The following is a 19,970-nucleotide window of genomic DNA, read 5'->3' on the forward strand; positions in this document are numbered from 1 at the left end:
AAAACAAACAAACGTTTCTTCTTCAGAACTTTAATCATCCAACTCTTCCTCTGAACCTTCGCCGTCCGAGTTTAACCTGATCTGTGACATCACAGCGGGCCTCTGGGTGAGCTGCGAGACAACAACAAAAAACACTCGAGGAAAACGGCGTCGCCGTGACAACGGTCCAGACCAGCAGCTCCTCCTCAGACGAGACATTCAAAGACTTCCAAAGAGTCCGTCAGTGAAAAGTGTCCCTCGTCTTTTTTTTTTGACTGCAACACACATCGGCGAGTCTTCAACTTCCTCTTCCTCGAGTCCTGCCTGCCGATGACATCACAGCCGACGACGTCACAGCCGATGACGTCATAGCTGAACTGGTGAGCAGACGAAACCTAAACTTGGAGCCTCCGGACTCCCGGGACCCGGTCCATAAAGCCAGCTCAGAGAAACCCCGACTAATCAGTCTGGAGGTTAAAGGTCAACCCGAGGTCACGTGATCAGGCTCGTCATAGATCTGCAGCACGTCCTAGAAAAGTGGATGAGGTCAAATATAATCAAATGTTCTGATTGACTTTTAGAATTTAATTAAACTTAAACGAGGGAAGTGAAAAAGCTTCAACATGAACTAGTAAATACCTTAAACATTACTATTAATAATAAAACTACTAGAACAGTTAGCAGTTCTCCTCTTTGACATCACCAACCTCATCATTTAACAGTTATATTGTTTAAGAGCATTTTCTATAAACTTTATTGTTGTGACAGTGGTTAGGCAACAATGGTTGCCATGGTAACCAAACTTGAACTGAGCTTAACGAACTGAAAACCGAATTAAGTAATCCAGGATTATTTGGTGAGCTGGCTTTACGGTAAGAGGGGGTCACAGGTCCCGGGCCTGAGACTGTGATGCGTTCACTGACATCACGTCTTTCCTGATTCTGTGACCACAAAGTGCTGAATCATTGTAGACTTATTTAGATGTGATTTAGTATTCATTATATTTAATTAGAAAAAATATTTATTATATTCACATCAAAACAAAGTGAAGATTTGTTTTCAAGATTAACCTGTTAAATCATTATTATTATAATAATAATAATAATAATTATGAGTGTTTGGATTCAGTCTTTGTCATGAATTTAATGTCCGTGTGTGTACATATGGAAGCTCCACTTCCTGTCCGACTTCCTGTCTGAGATCAGTCGATCCGTCGCAGCGAAGCGGTCGATGTGTGTCGCACGTCACTAGTCACGAGAGTGAAAGCTGCTTGGGTCAGCAGAAGAGTCTCAGGACCGAGATCAGGACACCTCGATGACCTCCATGCTGCCAGAGAAGCTGGTCTGGGTCCCCCCCCCCACCTTGTCCTCCCCGGACCGGTCCATTCTCCCATCTCCAAACTCCATCTGGCAGCTGCGTCTCTTCAGCGTCTTCTCGAAGCTGCTCTCTTCGTGCCAGCTCCTCCTCGAGTCGCCGCGGTCGCCGGCACGCTGCCCACCGCGCCGCCGCACCGCTTCCAGGCCGTGGCCGCAGCTGTAGGCCGCAAAGCTGCCACTGCCGAGGACGGCCGAGGTGGAGTAGAAGCGGCCGGAGTCTGAGGAAAGGTACCAGCCGCCGCCAGCCAGCGAGGAGCTGGGCACGGTGACGGGGCCTAGCAGGATGTCCGAGTGCCAGCCCTTCAGGGCGCCACCGGGTCCAGGTCCCGGTCTGGCCAGGTGCTGCTGGCTGCGGGAGAGGCCGAACAGGAAGCTGGTGGCGCTCTCCTCCATGCTGCCGCTCCTGTGCAGCGGGTGCCAGCAGGGCGGGGCTTTGGCGGAGGCCGGCAGCAGGGGGGCCGGCGGCGGGGGAGGCAGCTCCTCCTCCTTGTCGGGGCTCTGCTCCGGCGTGGACTGCTCCGAGACCTCCTCCACCGGCGAGAATTGGCACGGCTTACTGGCTGCCTCCTTGAAGCCAGGCGGCTTGAAGAACTCGCCGGCGTCCCCAGCCCCCCCGCCGTGAGGGAGGAACAAGCGGTGGGCGGGCCCCCCGCCTGGCTCACCGTACGACTTGATGTCCAGAGAGAAGGAGCGCTTCAGTCGGGCGTGGTCTTCGGGGGCGTCGGCCAGTGCCAGGCCACTCAGCGCCGCCGCCAGCAGGCGCTCCTCGGGGGCGTCGGCCAGGACGCATGGCAGCGTGAGGGGCTCCAGCAGGGCCGGGCCGGGACCGCCGCCCAGAGGATCCAGGTCCTCGGGCTGAGACAGGTCCTTGGCGCTGGGCTCCGGAGGCGGCTTGAGTCTAGTTTCAGTACCGTGAGGACTCTTGATCTTCTTCTCGAAGTCCAGCAGCTGACCCAGGAAGTTAAAGTTGGGAGAGATGGTCGGCCGCTTCTCCTTCACAAACCTGCAACACAGGCGACCAATCAGAGGAGAGAGGGGGACGGGACTCTGAACTACAACATGTAGTTGGACACCGTCTAGAGGAAACATTACAACCAGGTGCATTGTGGGAAATGTAGGATCTAGATTCTGGTCCTGAAGTTTAAAACTCACATTAATAACAGAAGCTTCAAAAGTAAACTCTACAGTTATATTTCAGTGTGTTTAATGAACACCATTTCCCATGATGCCTCAGCAGCCGGGTACAGCTGTGAGGATTGCGCCACAGTGCGTCTGCTCTCCCACCTGTACGCCTCGTCCAGCGGCAAGTCCATCCTCTTCATGATGTAGGCGATGGCGATGGTGGCGGAGCGGGAGATCCCGGCCAGGCAGTGGACCAGGACCCGGGCCTCCGAGGCCTTGGCCTTCTCTGAAACACACACACAGGTGGAGACGGGGATCAGGTCTCTGACGGGGATCAGGTCTCTGACGGGGATCCGGTCCCTGGCAAAGGACGTGGCCCTGACCTATGAACTCCACGGATCGGTCCAACCAGGGCAGGATCTTTTCACAGAAGGAGTCGTTGACAGGGACCCGCAGGAAGTGGGACTCGGGGACGAAGTCCGGTTTGGGGCAGGTGTTGCTGGCGTTCAGGACGTAGACGATGTCGTTCTGATGCATCAGGTCCTGGACAAACAAAACCAGATCATGGATTAGGACCACATATATGATATGGGACACTGGAGGACACTGGAGGATCCTGGTGGATCCAGCTGGGTCTCCGGGGTACCTGGTTGAGGACATCCCTCTGGCAGCCCAGGTACAGGTGTGGCAGGATGCGGGTCGGCCCGGCGTTGGTGATGGGTAGACAGGGCTGAGACATGCAGGAGGGGACCAGGGTGGACCTCCCCTCACACAGACCTGGGAACAGGTGGGAGAACTCGGAGAACCCACCTGGCAGGAGAACACACAGGTGAGTCTACCTGGACCACCAGGGTTAGTCTGTCTGGATCACCAGGGTTAGTCTGCCTGGATCACCAGGGTTAGTCTGCCTGGACCACCAGGGTTAGTCTGTCTAGATCACCAGGGTTAGTCTGCCTGGACCACCAGGGTTAGTCTGCCTGGACCACCAGGGTTAGTCTGCCTGGACCACCAGGGTTAGTCTGCCTGGATCACCAGGGTTAGTCTGCCTGGACCACCAGGGTTAGTCTGCCTGGACCACCAGGGTTAGTCTGTCTAGATCACCAGGGTTAGTCTGCCTGGATCACCAGGGTTAGTCTGCCTGGACCACCAGGGTTAGTCTGCCTGGACCACCAGGGTTAGTCTGTCTGGATCACCAGGGTTAGTACGCCTGGACCACCAGGGTTAGTCTGCCTGGATCACCAGGGTTAGTACGCCTGGACCACCAAGATGAATCCACATTCAGTGCACTAATATTTATCATTGTTGTTGTTGTTGTGTAGCTGTTTGACCTTTGCCCCTTTGATGTTGAGTAGTAGAGGGTGGAGTCGTCATGCAGCATGACATCATCATGTTTACATAATGTAACCATGGTGATGTCATGCAGGGGTTGCCTTAACCGAATATTTTCATTGACCGTTTTTTTTAAAACGGTGATGGATGGATGGATGGACCCCTGACCACTTGGTGGCGAAGAGCATATTACAGTAATTGGCTCTTGTAGAAGAAGAAAAGTAGAAAAGAAGAAAAGAAGAAAAATGTCACGGCAGTCGAGTGTCAGAAGTTTCTTTAAAAAGCCCAATAACGATGTTGATAAAAGAGGTGAAAGAGGGAGGGATAGATGCAGATGAAGATGAAGCACAAACTCAGCCCTTGGCCTCGGCGGAGCGAGGAGGCGGCAGCAAGGAGGTTAGACGGGAGTACAGAGTTCAGTGGGAGTTCTCCTGGCTGATGAGGGAGGATGGAAGAATGTTGTAAAAAAGCGAATATGAGCAACGGATTTGTCCGAGGATGCACGAACATGCAGAAATCAGCATTAACGGACCACAAAAGTAGCCACAGCCACCTTGAGGCTTCGACGGTGCTCAACCAGAGTGTGGCTATGATTAAGCATGTGGAGAAATCACAGGTTGCCTGCAACGAGGCATTAAAAACACAACTTAAGGTTGTGCTACATATGGCTCAAACAAACCGAGCCACCTGTATCCTGACCTGATAAATCTCTTACAGTCTGCCCAAACCTTAACGGTGCACACACATACATTGACCATCAGACAGTCAGTCAGATGGAGGAGGCCTTAGCGGAGACCATAACCAGTGATATTGATGACCGCATCGCCAACAGCAGATATGTTGGAATAATAGTAGATGAAACCACTAATATCACGGTGGAGAAAATGCTAATCACATACCTGACACTTCAACAGAAAGGGGAGCCTGAAACTGCGTTTATCGGCAATTATGCAATTCCCTCTGGCACTGCTGAATGCATCACAGCAAAAATAAAAGATGTGCTGTCGGGCCGTGGGGTCGCTATGGCTCGGGTTGTTGGACTTGGAAGTGACGGAGCCAATGTGATGGTGGGTTGAAAGGCCGGAGTTGTGCCAGAATGACTGTCCCTTCCTTGTAAACATTCACTGTGGTGCGCACAGGACAGCGCTTGCTGCGCGTGATGCCTCCACGGCTGTGCTTCAAGTCAGTGCATATGTCACCACTCCTAATAACATATACACATACTACGAGAATCCCCCCCATACGCTAAGGGCATCAGAAAGCGGCTTCAAACATACACGTTCACTGCTTTGACTCACTTGCTTAGTGACGTGTTGGCCGTGGTGAACCGCATGAACCTCATCTTCCAAAAAGAAGACGTCAATATCTCGTCGTGAGCGTGACTCTGGCCAGTCTGGAAGACTTGATGAATGGGCCAGGCGAGGCGGAGAAAAATTCAACGAGGCCTCACAAGACGGCAGGTTCTGTGGCGTCACACTGACACATGTAGACGCGCAGACATTTTCATCTTTACGCACAGAGTACGTTGCGGAGGTGACCAAATCAATCAAAAAAAGATTCCCATCGGAGCATCATTTCTGACCTGGACACCGTAGTCAATGCATCTCGCTATACGGGTGGTGCTGACAGCGCGTTAAAGAGCTATGGACAGGAGGCTTTGGAGCGCGTCTGTGATTCAGTCTCCAGAACAACATCAAAACAGCCATGAGAAGTCGTCTGTCCGAGGAAAAAGTCAAAAACCTCATGACACTAGCCTCTGCAGCAGTCCCACTTGAGACATTTGATTACGCGCAAGCAGGCACGCGATTCAAGTCCATGCGGACCAGGAGGAAGGTGTGAGACAGGTTCATATTTCACTATTCATTGTTCATATGTAGCTCCTGGGGCCACACAGTCGGATGTTTTTGTTACTGCGGAGAAAAGGTTACATATTCTTCTGCTTGATGTGTGTATCCAAGGTTTGGACTGAATATTCATTAAAAATGAATTAAAATTAAATGCAATTTAATATGTCATTATTATCATTTAAAAAATTAAAGTGACGGGTAAAAATAGATCATGACGGGATTTTTATGACCCTGTCAGTCAAAATGACAGACAACGAAAAAGTCCAGCGCAACCTCTGATGTCATGGTTACATTATGTAACAACTCATACAATGCTTTTTTCACCACGGCGGTTTGTTACCGTGGAAACGACACAACCTGGTTTGGGCATCAAGTCTGGTGGGGGTTCTGACCCGGACCAGTCCCAGACCCAGTCTGGTGGGGGTTCTGACACGGACCAGTCCAGTACTGACCTGAGAGCAGGTGCACGGAGGGGAAGCTCCTCTCCAGTTTCAGCAGCAGGACGCTGAGGAAAGACTCGGAGCTGAGCGAAGCCGGATCTGAAGAACTCTGATCGTAAACCACCACCTCCCGGTCCCCCTGCAGCTCCAGCTACAACACACACAGAGGGATAACGACACACACACACACAGAGGGACAACGACACACACAGAGACAACGACACACACAGAGGGACAACGACACACACAGAGGGACAACGACACACACACACAGAGGGACAACGACACACACAGAGGGACAACGACACACACAGAGGGACAACGACACACACACAGAGGGACAACGACACACACAGAGACAACGACACACACAGAGGGACAACGACACACACAGAGGGACAACGACACATACACAGACAACGACAACGACACACACACAGACAACGACACACACACAGACAACGACAACGACACACACACAGAGCGACAACGACACACACACAGAGCGACAACGACAGACAGACAGAGGGACAACGACACACACAGAGGGACAACGACACACACAGGGAGACAACGACACACACAGAGACAACGACACACACAGAGGGACAACGACACACACAGAGGGACAACGACACATACACAGACAACGACAACGACACACACACAGAGCGACAACGACAGACAGACAGAGGGACAACGACACACACAGAGGGACAACGACACACACAGGGAGACAACGACACACACACAGAGACAACGACACACACAGAGGGACAACGACACACACAGAGGGACAACGACACACACACAGAGAGACAACGACACACACACAGAGAGACAACGACAGACACAGAGGGACAACGACACACACAGAGTAACACTGAGATTAGAGTACAGATTATAAATGAAAAGATTATTTTATATAATTATTATATTTGATCAGATGTTGCTCAACTTTAGAGGATGAAATATTCTAAACCCTCTGGGTCACGTTTACTTCCGGTCTATTTCCTGTCAGTTGGTTCGCTCAGCTAGTTAGCGTTAGCTTCTTCTGCTTAAGTATCCTACTGACAGACTACAGTCACTGACTTCCTGTGGATTATTAACTGGAGCTGACTGGTAGTGGATCAGGTCCGTGGATCCTGGTGCTGGTTTACCTTCTTCTTGGCCGAGTGCTGCAGCAGCTCTGCAATCTGGACCTTGTCCTGCTGCAGCCTCCTCTTCATCAGCTTGGAGCAGTTCACGTTGACCGCCTCTAGGATGTGGGAGGCGTTGTAGTCCACGAAGGGCCGGCTGTCGATCAGGACCACGCTGTCCAGACCCCCCTCCAGCAGGGAGACCAGAGCCTCCGCCCCAATGGGCCGCACAATCCTGGACCCAGACCTGGACCATGATGCTGGTCCCGCAGGATGCGCCGACATGTCAGACTACCCCCGCCCCCCTCCCTGGTCGTAGTCCACCCCCCTGGCGTCCTGGGCCGGTGGTCCAGCACCGTGACACAGCCTGGCGAGGAACCTCAGAGGATGAAGAGCTTCATTGTGTCGGACACGTGTGATGTCATCCTGATGGCAGCCCCGAACCCCGGGGCGAGAGAGAGACAGACAGGGCGAGACAGACAGGCAGGCTAACTAACCACCTGGCCGGTGGGAGGGTAACTGGGGGGGTGGGGGTCCTTCAGGCTGGTGGGGAGGTGGTTGGGGGGTAACTGGGGTGTTGGGGGTCCTACAGGCCGGTGGGGGGGTAGCTGGGGGTCTTTAAGGCCGGTGAGGGGGTAACTGGGGTGGTGGGGGTCCTTCAGGCCGGTGGGGGGTAACTGGGGTGGTGGGGGTCCTTCAGGCCGGTGGGGGGTTAGGTTGGGAGGGTAACTGGGGTGTCTCATTCACACCACAGGAGACCATGAGGACCCGCGTCTCCTGGACCCAGCACAGACGACATCAGTCTGCATCCTGATCCTGGTCTTCATCCTGACGTGGTCTCAGGCTTTGGGACAAAAAAAAAAACAGAGTCACATTTGGTTTCAGGTTCAGCTTGAAGACCGATGTGGACTCGTCAGACTAGTACTCAGAGTTCTGATAGTGATAATAAACGCAGCGATACTGATGATGTTTGTGACTTCCTGTTAAACGGCGCCTGGCGGCTGACTCTCACCGGCAGCAGGAAGTCCCTCATGTGCTGAAACCGGCAGTTAGACCAGAAACCAGAATCACTGGGATTCAGTGATGCACGTCTCCATACATCAGATACTTCAGGCTCCGCCTCCAAAAAAATCAAGACTACAGAAACCACATCCTGTTTTCTGAACAAGCTGGAGTTCTGACCTAAAACCAGTCGCCATGGAAACCAGATCCTGGCTCCACCTGCGGCAGGTGAGTTCAGGAGTTCGACCCGTGTGCCAACTCCGTCCAAAGGTCAACGACTCGGCAGGGGCAGACGGCCAATCAGAGGACTTTAACCCTCGCTGACATCACAGGCAGACAGACGGGTGAGCCGAGCTACAAGACCAACATTGATGTTTTTTATGGAGGCGGAGCCGCTTCACCCCGACCACCGCCTCCACCAATAGCAAAGAGGGGTGTGTGATCGACTCCACTTGGCTCCACCCACATTCACTATGACTAGGCCTCAGCGGCAGAGACTGTCGTCATGGTGACAAAACAAACAAGACCCTTAACATATTCAGGCTGAAAGTTTTAGTCCCACAGCGGTCGGCAAAACAGACGCCATGATGTCATCCACAGCTGTGATGTCATCACGCCTCAAGATCTTCCTCTCTACGACTGAACTGAAGCAGCCGGGGTTCGATTCTGAGGCTCAGGATCAACTAACTTCTTATATTATCCACCAAAAACACAACAATCCACCAGAAACCGGGTCCACCAAAAACACAACAATCCACCAGAAACCGGGTCCACCAAAAACACAACAATCCACCAGAAACCGGGTCCACCAAAAACACAACAATCCACCAGAAACCGGGTCCACCAAAAACACAACAATACACCAGAAACCAGGTCCACCACGAACACAACAATCAGACAGCAATAATAAAAGGTTTTATTGATATTTAACTTTAATGTCAGCCAATAAAACGTGTATCAGAATCTGAGCAAAGAAATAAGCAGGAACCACGTGATTAATAAGTACGTGTGGTTTTCTAGATGAGTGCGTTATGTTAATGAGGTCTGGTATTATGGGGGGGGGGGGGGGGGCTTCAATGTGCGCGCGCAGTTTTTAATGAGTAAATATGAGTTTGAACTCTTCGACATTTTCAGATTTGACGTTAGCTAGCGGTTAGCTAACTGCGAGCTAGCTAACAGTTGGCTCCCCGTCTGTGACGTTTTGTCGGTGTTTGGACGTGAATCACCGACCGAATCACTTCTAGAACAACCGAAAAAGAACAGCGACATTTTCCTCCTTCGTCTCTCTCTCTCTCTCTCTCTCTCTCTCTCTCTCTCTCTCTCTCTCTCTCTCACACACACACACACACGCACACACACACACACACAGAGACAACTTCGCCGTTAACGGAACTTGCGGGTTTTTAAGACGTTTAACGGTTTAAACTCACCGTTTGAAACAACTCGACGTCCGGAGTCCGAGCGGCGCCTCGAGCGTCCGCGCGCGGGTTTAAAGACGGCGCGCGACCGAGCGTCGAAGGAGAGAGCAGGAGGAGAAGAAGGAGAGGACTCGCTGCTGAAGTCCTGCTGCCATAAGAGATGAGGTCACTGCGTTAAAAATAAAAGGATGTCGTCATCGCCAGTCAAATGGATTCAACAGGCTTCTTAAAGGCGCAGGCACCGTCAAAACACAAAAACCTTGAGCCGACAGAAAACAACATGCCTTTCAGGAGGGTTCAGCTTCTTGTATGGAAGACAAACACTGCCGGGGAATAAACCATGCAACCACGAATCACAGCTTGGTCGAGGCTCGCCGTATCATTCAAACAGGACTCGCAGGGAATCAGTTGTTGTTTGTTTGACCTAAACAGCCAACAGCGCATATCACTGCTTATTACTACTACTACTACTACTACTACTACTACTACTACTTACCGTTATATTAGTAGATGATCGCTCTAAGGACTCAGGCATGTTCTTATCTTTCCCTCCAACCCTCCATTTCAATCATTTATTTTTAGATGTGAATCAAAAATGTGAACAATGTCTTGAAATACATTCAACGTTCAATTCAATTTTGAGTCATTTAGTGTATTTTTATTGGGGGGGGGGGGGGGGCAATTCATGTGTTTCAGAATTGGATCATCTCCCCGGGATCTAACCCTGTGGAGTCCGGGGTTTAATAAGAAAATAATAATAACCAATATCAATACCTTATTATTATGTTTATTATTATTATTATAGAATGATGCAGGGAGTATGTATTTTTGTAGTCTAACAGGAAGGTTGGACTACAAAACTAACCCGCATTATTTGTCTGTTATTTTTGTTTGTTTATTTTATAATGTGATGTGATATAACAGAGAACATTAAAAGCATTATTACATGATAATACTTTACTTGGTATTAGCTAGTTGTATTTACTTTATTATTTTTATAGCTTTGAAAGCTGATATGATAATCATGAAAAAATATTGTGAGAATCAAGTATAAGGGAGCAGCAGTGGGCCCAGTAATGAACCCTGTGGTTCACCAAAGAACCATCAGAGCTTTCAGAACACAACATGTTCCTCGTGCGCCTGCGGTTCCCTCATGAGTCGGTGGTTCCCTCATGAGTCGGCTGTTCCCTCATGAGTCGTGGTTCCCTCGTCTGCAGTTGCCTCATGGCGGTTCCCTCGTGAGTCGGCTGTTCCAGCACGGCGAGCCAGCGGAGGACAATGGATGTGATGAAAGCTAAAGAAAACTGAAAGGTTCTTCATACTGGAGCAATTAACATGCATGACTTCCTCAGACTGGTGAATGTGAAGACGAGCTGCTGCAGCGCTGGAAAACACCACAAACCTGAACACAACACGAGGCTGATCACAACGTTCTAAACTGCTGTTTTCACCAATAAAAGATGAGAACCTACGAGACTCTGGAGTGTAAAACTCATCTGCTGAGGAAGACCATATGATGTTGATCAAAAGCTCCAGCCACTAAATGAACCGTGGACTGGGATTGTTTTCAGAAAATCTCCCTTCAAATCAAACAGTGAAGTGTCTTTATCACGGAAGGCTTATCAGATCCAAAAACAATAATCACTTATTTTATTTCCTTCTTTTTGGATTGGACACTCTTCAGTTCTGAATTAAAAAACATACACAACATTCCTTTACATTACTCTTCATATACTGACACTGTACAAATAAATACAAAAAATAATAATAAATAATAGTTTTAACTAACTTTAGTTGAAATGTATTTAGCAAATATTTTAGTTTATTTCTTAAATGGAACCTGTGGTTTCTAAAACATGTTTTCTTTGACTCGTGATCTGTTTCCAAAATTTAAACCGTCTTTAATAAGGAAATATGAGACACTCGGAGACAGAAACACTCTTTATTGAACATCGTCGAAGCCTCAGATTACAATCATCTAATAGCAAAGTGCTTCTGAAGAAAGTGCACAACGTTTCCTCGTCAGCTGACTGACGGAAACAGGAAGTAGACGTTTAGGAAGCCGAGCGAGGAAACAGATGAGGAAAGAGTTCCTTAATGGTTCCAAACAGCCGGCGTAGCAAATACAAAAATAGATCGGACTCACTTCGACTTCCTGGGCTTTTAGATTCGAGTCGTCGTGTCGACGCTCCAGCAGGACGCCGCCGCTGCGGTCACATGACCAACACATCTCCTCCTCCATAAATAAACGTAAAGCAGACGACAAGCAGCTACGAACAGGATTCTAAAACTCAGTCCATCAGACACAAAACAGGAATTATTAGGACACTGAAGAGATTATAATTATTATTAGAGGGTCATCTGAGATTCACTTAAATAAAATAATTATTATAATATAAAGTATATACACAGTGCTACTCAAGACCCTCAAACATGTTAACACAAAAAATTAAATGAAAAATCACAAAAAAAGAAAAATGAGTTAAAAGAAAAGAAAAACCAGGCGTTTCAGAATTTGATGTTTTGTACTAAAAGAAATGAAACGTTTTTATCCGTTCATCGTTTGCATTTCGTTTAAATATTTTGGATTAATTTTTAATCAGGAGAAGATTTTTCATCAAATCAAATGAAATGACGCGGCGGCATCATAAAAACTAAACTCTTATTGTAAGTCGCTTTGGACAAAAGCGTCTGCTAAATGACCTAAATGTAAATGTAAATGTAAACTCTGGAGGCCAGAAAAGACGACGGAGAACACTTATTTTTTATCCGTCTAGAATTTCAGTTCAACCTTTTTTAAATTTAAAAGGTTTCAGACACAACTTTGTGTCTTCTGCGGAGGTTTTTACTTTCGGAGCATCAGGAACTGGTTCAGGATCAGATTTTACTCAGAATGTTGAAAACAAAAACATGTTTTCTGTTCATAAAAGTTTGAGATGAACTCTGAATAAATTAATGAAAATCTGAAATTCTTCACCGTTTCAACCTCGATGTTAAAAGTTTATTCTCGTTTAGATGAACTTTGAAGAAAACTAATATTCTGCTTGTTGAATGTGAATCTCTGAGAAATAAACTGTTGATGAATAATTCCTGTTTGGAGACGCAGAAACCTTCAGATTGTGGAACGCATTAATACAGAAATCACCGACGGCCGTTGGCGTCGTCTCTGAAGCTGAAGGTCTCTCCGGTCTGAAGTGGTCTATGGTGGACGAGGCAGATCCACATGCAGGTTAGTTTGATTGACAGCAGCGAGCCGACGCCCCCTTCAGGCCTGGCTGTTGGCATTGCTGCTGTTCTTGCTGTTCTTGGACGACTTGGTGCTGCTGCCCCCTTGTGGCGTCTTGTGGTCGTCTCCTGTCAGCAGGGCTTTGATCTCCGACGGGATCTTGCCCTGGTCCATGGCCGAGCACCACTGCTTGTACTGGACCGGAGAAACCACACACACACAGCGGACAGGTGAACAACATCCAGGCTGACCCTGAACGCACCATCAACTCACTTCACCAGCAAAGCGACTTTTACAGGTGGAGCCCTCAGATAATCAGGATTCAAGTATTTGTGACTTAACATTGAAATGTTCTGTGAGATTAAAGCAAACAAAGGAGTAAAGCGTGAACACAGAGGGGTTTGGGGAGTGGTGTCTGGAGGAGGAGGAGGAGGTGTACCATGTCCAGCTCCTCCCGCAGGGCGCAGATGGCCCGCTCTTTACTGGAGACCAGCTCCTCCAGGTACTGGTACCGTAGCTTCTTCCTGGCCCGGCACTCCCTGGCGCTCTGCCGGCTGCGCTCCAGCTTGGCCTTCAGGTCGATCTTTGCAGGTTTACGGCCGCGTTTTCCAGGTTTCTTCACTTTACCAGCTACCATCTGCAGACGAGGAGACGACGGCGTTATTGATTGATTGGCTGTCAATCAAACAGGAATGTCATCGAGATACGAACAGCTGCTCTCATCACACAGATGTTAAAAAGGACTCGATGTTAATTCTTCTACATTCTATATATCAGGGCTCCTCCACCTTCTCCAAGGTCACATTCAAGCACTTTATTCTAAATCCAAGCACTTTTCAAACCTTGAAAACACACTAAACTCCAAGTGTTTTCAAGGATTTCCAGTACCCGTATCAACCCTACATATAAGAAGTATTCACACCCTTTACTTAAGTAGAAGTAGTAATACTATGATGTATAAACGAAGTGAACAGCCCTGCATTTAAAATCCTGTGATAAAGTACAGAAGTATTATCAGCTAAATATACTTCTTTCTTTCTGCTTGAACGATATTAATATTAAACAGATTAATTAATTAATTAATGAGAGCCGGGGTAAATAAGTTCATTTAGTGAGTAGAATTGTGAGGTACTCCAGGATTTGTAGTTGATACAACTTCAGACAGGAAGATGTGGGAGGAGCCTCGTTGGACTAGACTGTTGTTGTTGCACATGTGTAGGATTAATTGATTAATTAATGATTATTAATGGATCATCAGACAAAGAAACTATAATATCCACACAAACACTTGTTTACGATGTTAAAAGACGAAGTAAGGATGATTTATTTAGTTGATTTACTGGACATTTGTCTGATTATTCTTCTTTTTGTTTCGTATTAAATGTTTTTAATGTCTTTAATCACTTTAAAGACAAAATTATGAAAATATAATCAACTAATAAATGATGATGTAATGTTCCAGAATAAACTAGCAACAGCACGTGACGTCATTTAAATAACGAACACGGTCAAAGTACTTTTACGTCAGGAACGTAAGATGGGACGCAGGGCATGTACTTGTGGTATAAGTACCTGAACTAAAGTAACGAGTACTTCTTATATAGCTAGCTAGCTACAGTTAGCAGCACGTAGCGTACAACTAGCATCACAAGCCGTCCAGTTTCACCAGGTTCAACGTTAAACACGTTAAACACGATGCACGTTAACGTGCATTCTGACTGTTAACAAACGGCAGCCGTTAGCCGTTAGCTTCTTACCTTGTTATCATCCATCTTGGTGAATGCTAACGCGCCGGCAGCTAGTTAGCTCGCGTTGGCTAGCAGACAGCTAACAGCGCGGATACGAGATAAAACCCGCGGATCGATGACAATAATCAATAATCACTTATAATCAATCATCAAGACGAGAGAAACGACGTTAAAATACGTCCGCGTGAACAGGAAACACGGGCACGAGCCGCGGGGTGAGCGCGATGTTTGTCTAGCTTTGTTTACATCGCGTTTCCGTCGAACGCGCTTCGTCTTCTTCGTCTTCTGTTTTGTTTTTGTTAGCACCACCTCGCGGAGAGGAGGAGGGGGACCGGGGGCACATCCGGGTTCTTCTGGTCCTCCGCACGAACAAAACAGGCCGTAAGGTGAACCCTGTTTGACATCCGACATGTGATCGTTCTACACCAATAAGATAGCTGCTTTTTGTCAACAGAATGGCAAGATGGCGGCCCCCGTGGTAAGATTCAACGTCACCGATAAAGAGAAAAACAAAATCCTCTAAAGTCGGCCAAATGGATTCTAAACAGTGCTGTATACATAACCGCGTTCAAGGAGAACAATAAGGCAAATATACGACGAGGTGAACTGTTTATGTGACGTCATCTAGATCAATACAAGACAGTAATGTACTTATACCACTGACTGCGTTCATTCATTCATCCACAAACGAAAACAACATTGATCAACCATAAAAACGATCTTAATTAAAAATACAAAATATAAAAACTTCAAAAATAGAATTAGCGATAAGAGAACAGCCCAGAGCTGAATATGAAATATAAAAACTACAAAAATAGAATTAGTGATAAGAGAACAGCCCAGAGCTGAATATGAAATATAAAAATTACAAAAATAGAATTAGTGATAAGAGAACAGCCCAGAGCTAGATATGAAATATAAAAACTACAACTACGGGAATCCTTTTCTAAAAGATTTGGTTCACCTTACGGTCTTAAACATCTGAAGTTAACAACGATTCAGTGACGTCATCTTTTAAGTTTTATAGGATCCATAGTAGAAAAGTAGACTAAATGTTCATAAAATGCGTTGGATGGGAATATAGATAGAAAAGACATATTTCGTGATGAGATAATCAGTGTGTCCATTAATGTAACTATTTATATCATTTAAATTGTTAGTTCATTATTATGTATTTATGTATGTTGAACGTTCAATGGCTGTTACTAATTGTTTAAAAATGTTAAAAAAAAAAAACAGTTTTTTTTTTTAAATATTCAGATTTTCTTTAAATAAATTATACATGTTTTGTGGTTTTAAAAAAACAAAGTATTTTAATGTTGTCAACCAACACTGACTCCCCCTCCTCCCTCTCATCAGCGCCATTGTTGGTTTCCCATGGCGACTGGCCTGTTGGTTGCCATGGCGACTTGCTGCGACAGCAACAGCCCTGTCAGCATCAGACCAATAATTTGGAGATGGAAGACGTTTTTTCCTTTTATAGAGCAGAGAGAGGGGAGGGAGAGAGAGAAAGGGGGAGAGAGGAGACAGGGGGGAGAGAGAGAGGGGAGAGAGGAGAGGGGAGAGAGAGGAGTTGGAGAGAAGAAGAGAGAGAGAGAGAGAGAGAGAGAGAGAGAGAGGGGTAGAGAGAGAGAGAAGGAGAGAGAGGGAGAGGGGTGAGAGAGAGAGGGAGAGAGAGAGAGGGGTGAGAGAGAAGGAGAGAGAGGGAGAGGGGAGGGAGAGAGAGAGAAGGAGAGAGAGTGAGAGGGAAGGGAGAGAGAGGGGGAGAGAGAGAAGGAGAGGGGTGAGAGAGAGGGGGGAGAGAGAGAAGGAGAGAGTGAGGGGTGAGAGAGAGGGGGGAGAGAGAGAGGGGGAGAGAGAGAGGGGGGAGAGCGAGAGAGAGGAGAGAGAGGGAGAGGGGAGAGAGAGAGAGAAGGAGAGAGAGAGAAGAACAGGGGAGAGAGAGGAGGAGAGAGAGGGAGATAGAGGGGGGGGGAGAGAAGGACAGGGGAGAGAGAGAGAGAGAAGGAGGGAGAGGGAAGGGAGAGAGAGGGGGAGAGAGAGAGAAGGAGAGGGGTGAGAGAGAGGGGGAGAGAGAGAGGGGTGAGAGAGAGAGAGAGAGGGGTGAGAGAGAAGGAGAGGGGGGAGAGAGAGAAGGAGAGAGAGGGAGAGTGGTGAGAGAGAGAGAAGGACAGGGGAGAGAGAGAAAGGATATATATATATATGGGGGGGCTTTGGGCCCCTGAAGCGCCTGGTCCGCCCCTGCTGGTGTGAAGACCTCCATCTTCCTTCTCCAGCTGCTCAGTAGGGACACAGTACCGACAGACAGGTGGACGGACAGACAGCCGGGATGTCCGCTGCTGCTGCTTTTACGCACCTCCTCGTCATCCTCGGGGCTCCAGCTCGCCTCTGAATCCCGCTGTAGACCGGAATGGGGTCTCGGTCGCCGCTCCGCTGTGAACCGGTGAGTCCGGACTCGATGAGGCCGAGGATCGGCGTCTCTCGGCGGCTTCAGCTGCCGCTCAGTGCCGCGATGAGCTCCGGTTCATTACCGTCATAGAGTTGGTTATTTCTATATATTTCTATATTAATATATTTCTATAGACATGGTGGGTAATTAATGTGGTTTATAGGACTACGAGTTCTCCCGCATCTTCACCATCATCATCATCGTCGTCGTCGTCCATCGCGGTGAATCAGACCTGTTGTAGACCGGATCCATGATTCGGACCTGGTCCGGTTCGTTTGTTTATCCGACGAGGTTCATTAACAACCTATTAAAATATCTCTACTGAGATAATATATAATGTGATCCAGCGCACATATATATATATATATACACATACATATACAGTATATGTGTGTATATACTGTACGTGTATATACATACATATGTGTGTATATATACATACATATATACACACACACACATACATATATACATATATATATATACATACATACATTTCCAGCAGGAGGTTGAATCTTCATTATTCGTTTTTTTTTTTTTTTTGTGTATGGACCTTGAGTCTGAAATAAAAGCCTGCCTGCCTGCCTGCCTATCTATCTATCCTGAGATTTAAAGAAGCCTCGGTTCAGATGTTGGTTCTAAACGTAATACATACTTTACCCATGATGCACCAGAACAAACTCAGCACCATCTAGTGGACCGGAGAAGAAACTGCTACCAAAAGGTTTCACTTGTATTTGTAATATTATAAAAGATAGTATGTGTGTATGTATTATTATATTATATATATTATTACATATATTACATTTGATATATTTAATATAGAAATATCCAGCACATAACGAGTGTTAGTGTAGCTGTTCGTACTAACTGAGTGTTTGTGTTCACAGCTGGTCTCCGTAGTGACGGGATGATGGTGTTCGCCCACTCGGACGCGGTCGGAGTCAACCCCTCCATCTTCTCTCCGTCCTTCAGCTTCCACGCAACCTTCAACTTCTCCGAGCGTAACGACTCGACAGCAGCGTTTCCCTCCTCGTCCATCCCAGACCCGACCTCTGCTCTGCCCAACGCCACTGACGCTACCAATGCCGCCACTGGGCTGACCGCCACGGAGGTGGCCGTCCTGGGCCTGGTGTTCGGGGTCCTGTGGCTGGTGTCCATCCTCGGGAACGCCCTGGTCTGCCTGGTGATCCACCGGAGTCGGCGGACCCAGTCCACCACTAACTACTTCGTGGTGTCGATGGCGTGCGCCGACCTGCTGTCGAGCCTTGGCTGGGCGCCCTTCGTCCTCCTGCAGGTCGCCTCGGGTCGATGGCCGCTGAGCGCCGTTGCCTGCAAGGCGGTGCGCTACCTGCAGCACCTGGTCCCCGGGGTCCAGGTCTATGTGCTGCTGTCCATCTCCGTGGACCGCTTCTACACCATTGTGTACCCGCTCAGCTTCAAGGTCTCCCGGGAGAAGGCCAAGAAGATGATTGCGGCGTCGTGGCTGTTCGACGCCGCCTTCGTGGCACCGTGCCTCTTTTTCTACGGGTCGGCGTCTGCCGGCGGCCGCTGTGACTTCTTCCTACCAGACAGCTGGGGCAGCGTGGCGTACGGCGCAGTCCACTTCCTGTTGGGGTTCCTGGTCCCGGTGGCGTTGATCGTGTCCTTTTACCAGCGGGTCGTCCGCTACGTCTGGAGGATCGGCGCAGACGGCCTCGCGGTGCGGCGGACCACGAACATCGTCCCACGGACCAAAGTCAAGACCATCAGGATGTTCCTGGTGCTGAACTCGGTCTTCTTCTTCACCTGGACGCCGTTCTACGTAGCCCAGCTGTGGCACCCGCGGGAGTCGGACGGACCCGGCAGACCGGGTCTGCTGATCTTCACAGCAGTGGCCTGGATCTCCTTCAGCTCCACGGCCTCCAAGCCGACGCTCTACTCCGTCTACAACGCCAACTTCCGGCGCGGCATGAGGGAGACCTTCTGCACGTCCTCCATGAAGTGTTACCGTAGCAATGCCTACACTATCACAGCGAGCTCCCGCGTCGCCAAGAAGAACTACATCGGAGTCGTGGAGATCCCGGTCCGAGCGAGGACTGGTGCCAAGGACTCTGTCTACGACGTGTTCGGCCGAGAGGAGAAGAAGAAGGTCGCCTGGACCACAAACGCCAATCCGTCTAACACGTTTGTCTAGAGGAGATTGGACGCTTCGGTAACGGCCGACATAGAAAAAAGAAAACTTTTACTTCAACGAGAACATTGATAAACGAGCGAACTCTCTACGACAAACGCAGAAACATTCGTATAAAGGGCTTGGTGGCGCCGTGTTGGATCCTGTGGTTGCTGTGGATTTAATCGGACGTTGACTGATCTTGTGTATTTCTAACATTAGCTTGCTAGCTTGTCGGCTAGCTAGCTTGATAGTGTGTCAGCTAGCTAATTAGCTTGATAGCGCTTTGGCTAGCTAATTGTCTCCGGTTGTAAACGCAGCTGATTGGCTGCAGTAACACGTTTTGTAGAAGCTAACGTTAGTGGATGCTAGCTGGAAGTTAACCCCCGCCATCATCGGCTTCACTACATTTGGAGTGACGGAGCTTCAGCTCCAAAGAAACAGCGTATTAGTGCCACATAGGAAAAAGAGAGGGGGCAATATTCAGAGAAAAAAAGTTGCAAAATTGCCACTGTGCCCCCCCTCTCTTGGCTCTCTGGCTAATGCGCCAGCAACATTATTTTTACGTCTGAGTGAATCCATGAAAACAGGTTCTTGTTATTTAGATTCAAACTATTTCAACTCATGTTTCCGAAACTGGACCAGGAAGTTATTCTTCTGTTACGTGTGATGTCACATTGCCCTTTAAAGTAAGTCTTGAAAAATGTTGCAGCTTCAGCATCCTTCACAATTTCTTATTCATT

At 48.2% G+C, this 19,970-nt stretch overlaps 3 protein-coding genes across 3 annotated transcripts; 1 reads left to right on the forward strand and 2 right to left on the reverse strand.

The window, feature by feature from the left end:
• Positions 1–15: 15 nt before the first annotated feature.
• dusp16 (dual specificity phosphatase 16) lies at positions 16–9,824 on the reverse strand. The gene is made up of 7 exons (XM_084038737.1): positions 9,665–9,824; positions 7,254–8,076; positions 6,106–6,244; positions 3,124–3,287; positions 2,861–3,020; positions 2,640–2,763; positions 16–2,358 (listed from the first exon to the last, which is right to left on the reverse strand). Exons 2-7 carry the CDS (start codon positions 7,515–7,517, stop codon positions 1,281–1,283), a joined length of 1,929 nt encoding a protein of 642 aa, XP_083894863.1. The 5' UTR covers positions 7,518–8,076; positions 9,665–9,824; the 3' UTR covers positions 16–1,280.
• A 1,756-nt stretch (positions 9,825–11,580) lies between these two features.
• Positions 11,581–15,016, reverse strand: crebl2 (cAMP responsive element binding protein-like 2). The gene is made up of 3 exons (XM_084038442.1): positions 14,636–15,016; positions 13,318–13,515; positions 11,581–13,073 (listed from the first exon to the last, which is right to left on the reverse strand). The coding sequence occupies exons 1-3, from the start codon at positions 14,648–14,650 to the stop codon at positions 12,918–12,920; spliced, it is 369 nt and encodes a 122-aa protein (XP_083894568.1). The 5' UTR covers positions 14,651–15,016; the 3' UTR covers positions 11,581–12,917.
• Positions 15,017–16,850: 1,834 nt separating this feature from the next.
• gpr19 (G protein-coupled receptor 19) lies at positions 16,851–19,803 on the forward strand. Its single transcript, XM_084038920.1, has 2 exons — positions 16,851–17,069; positions 17,966–19,803. The coding sequence occupies exon 2, from the start codon at positions 17,986–17,988 to the stop codon at positions 19,249–19,251; it is 1,266 nt and encodes a 421-aa protein (XP_083895046.1). The 5' UTR covers positions 16,851–17,069; positions 17,966–17,985; the 3' UTR covers positions 19,252–19,803.
• Positions 19,804–19,970: the final 167 nt, after the last annotated feature.

The sequence above is a fragment of the Eutrigla gurnardus genome (genome assembly GCF_963514095.1).
Source record: "Eutrigla gurnardus genome assembly, chromosome: 21".
NCBI classification, from domain to species: Eukaryota; Metazoa; Chordata; class Actinopteri; order Perciformes; family Triglidae; genus Eutrigla; species Eutrigla gurnardus.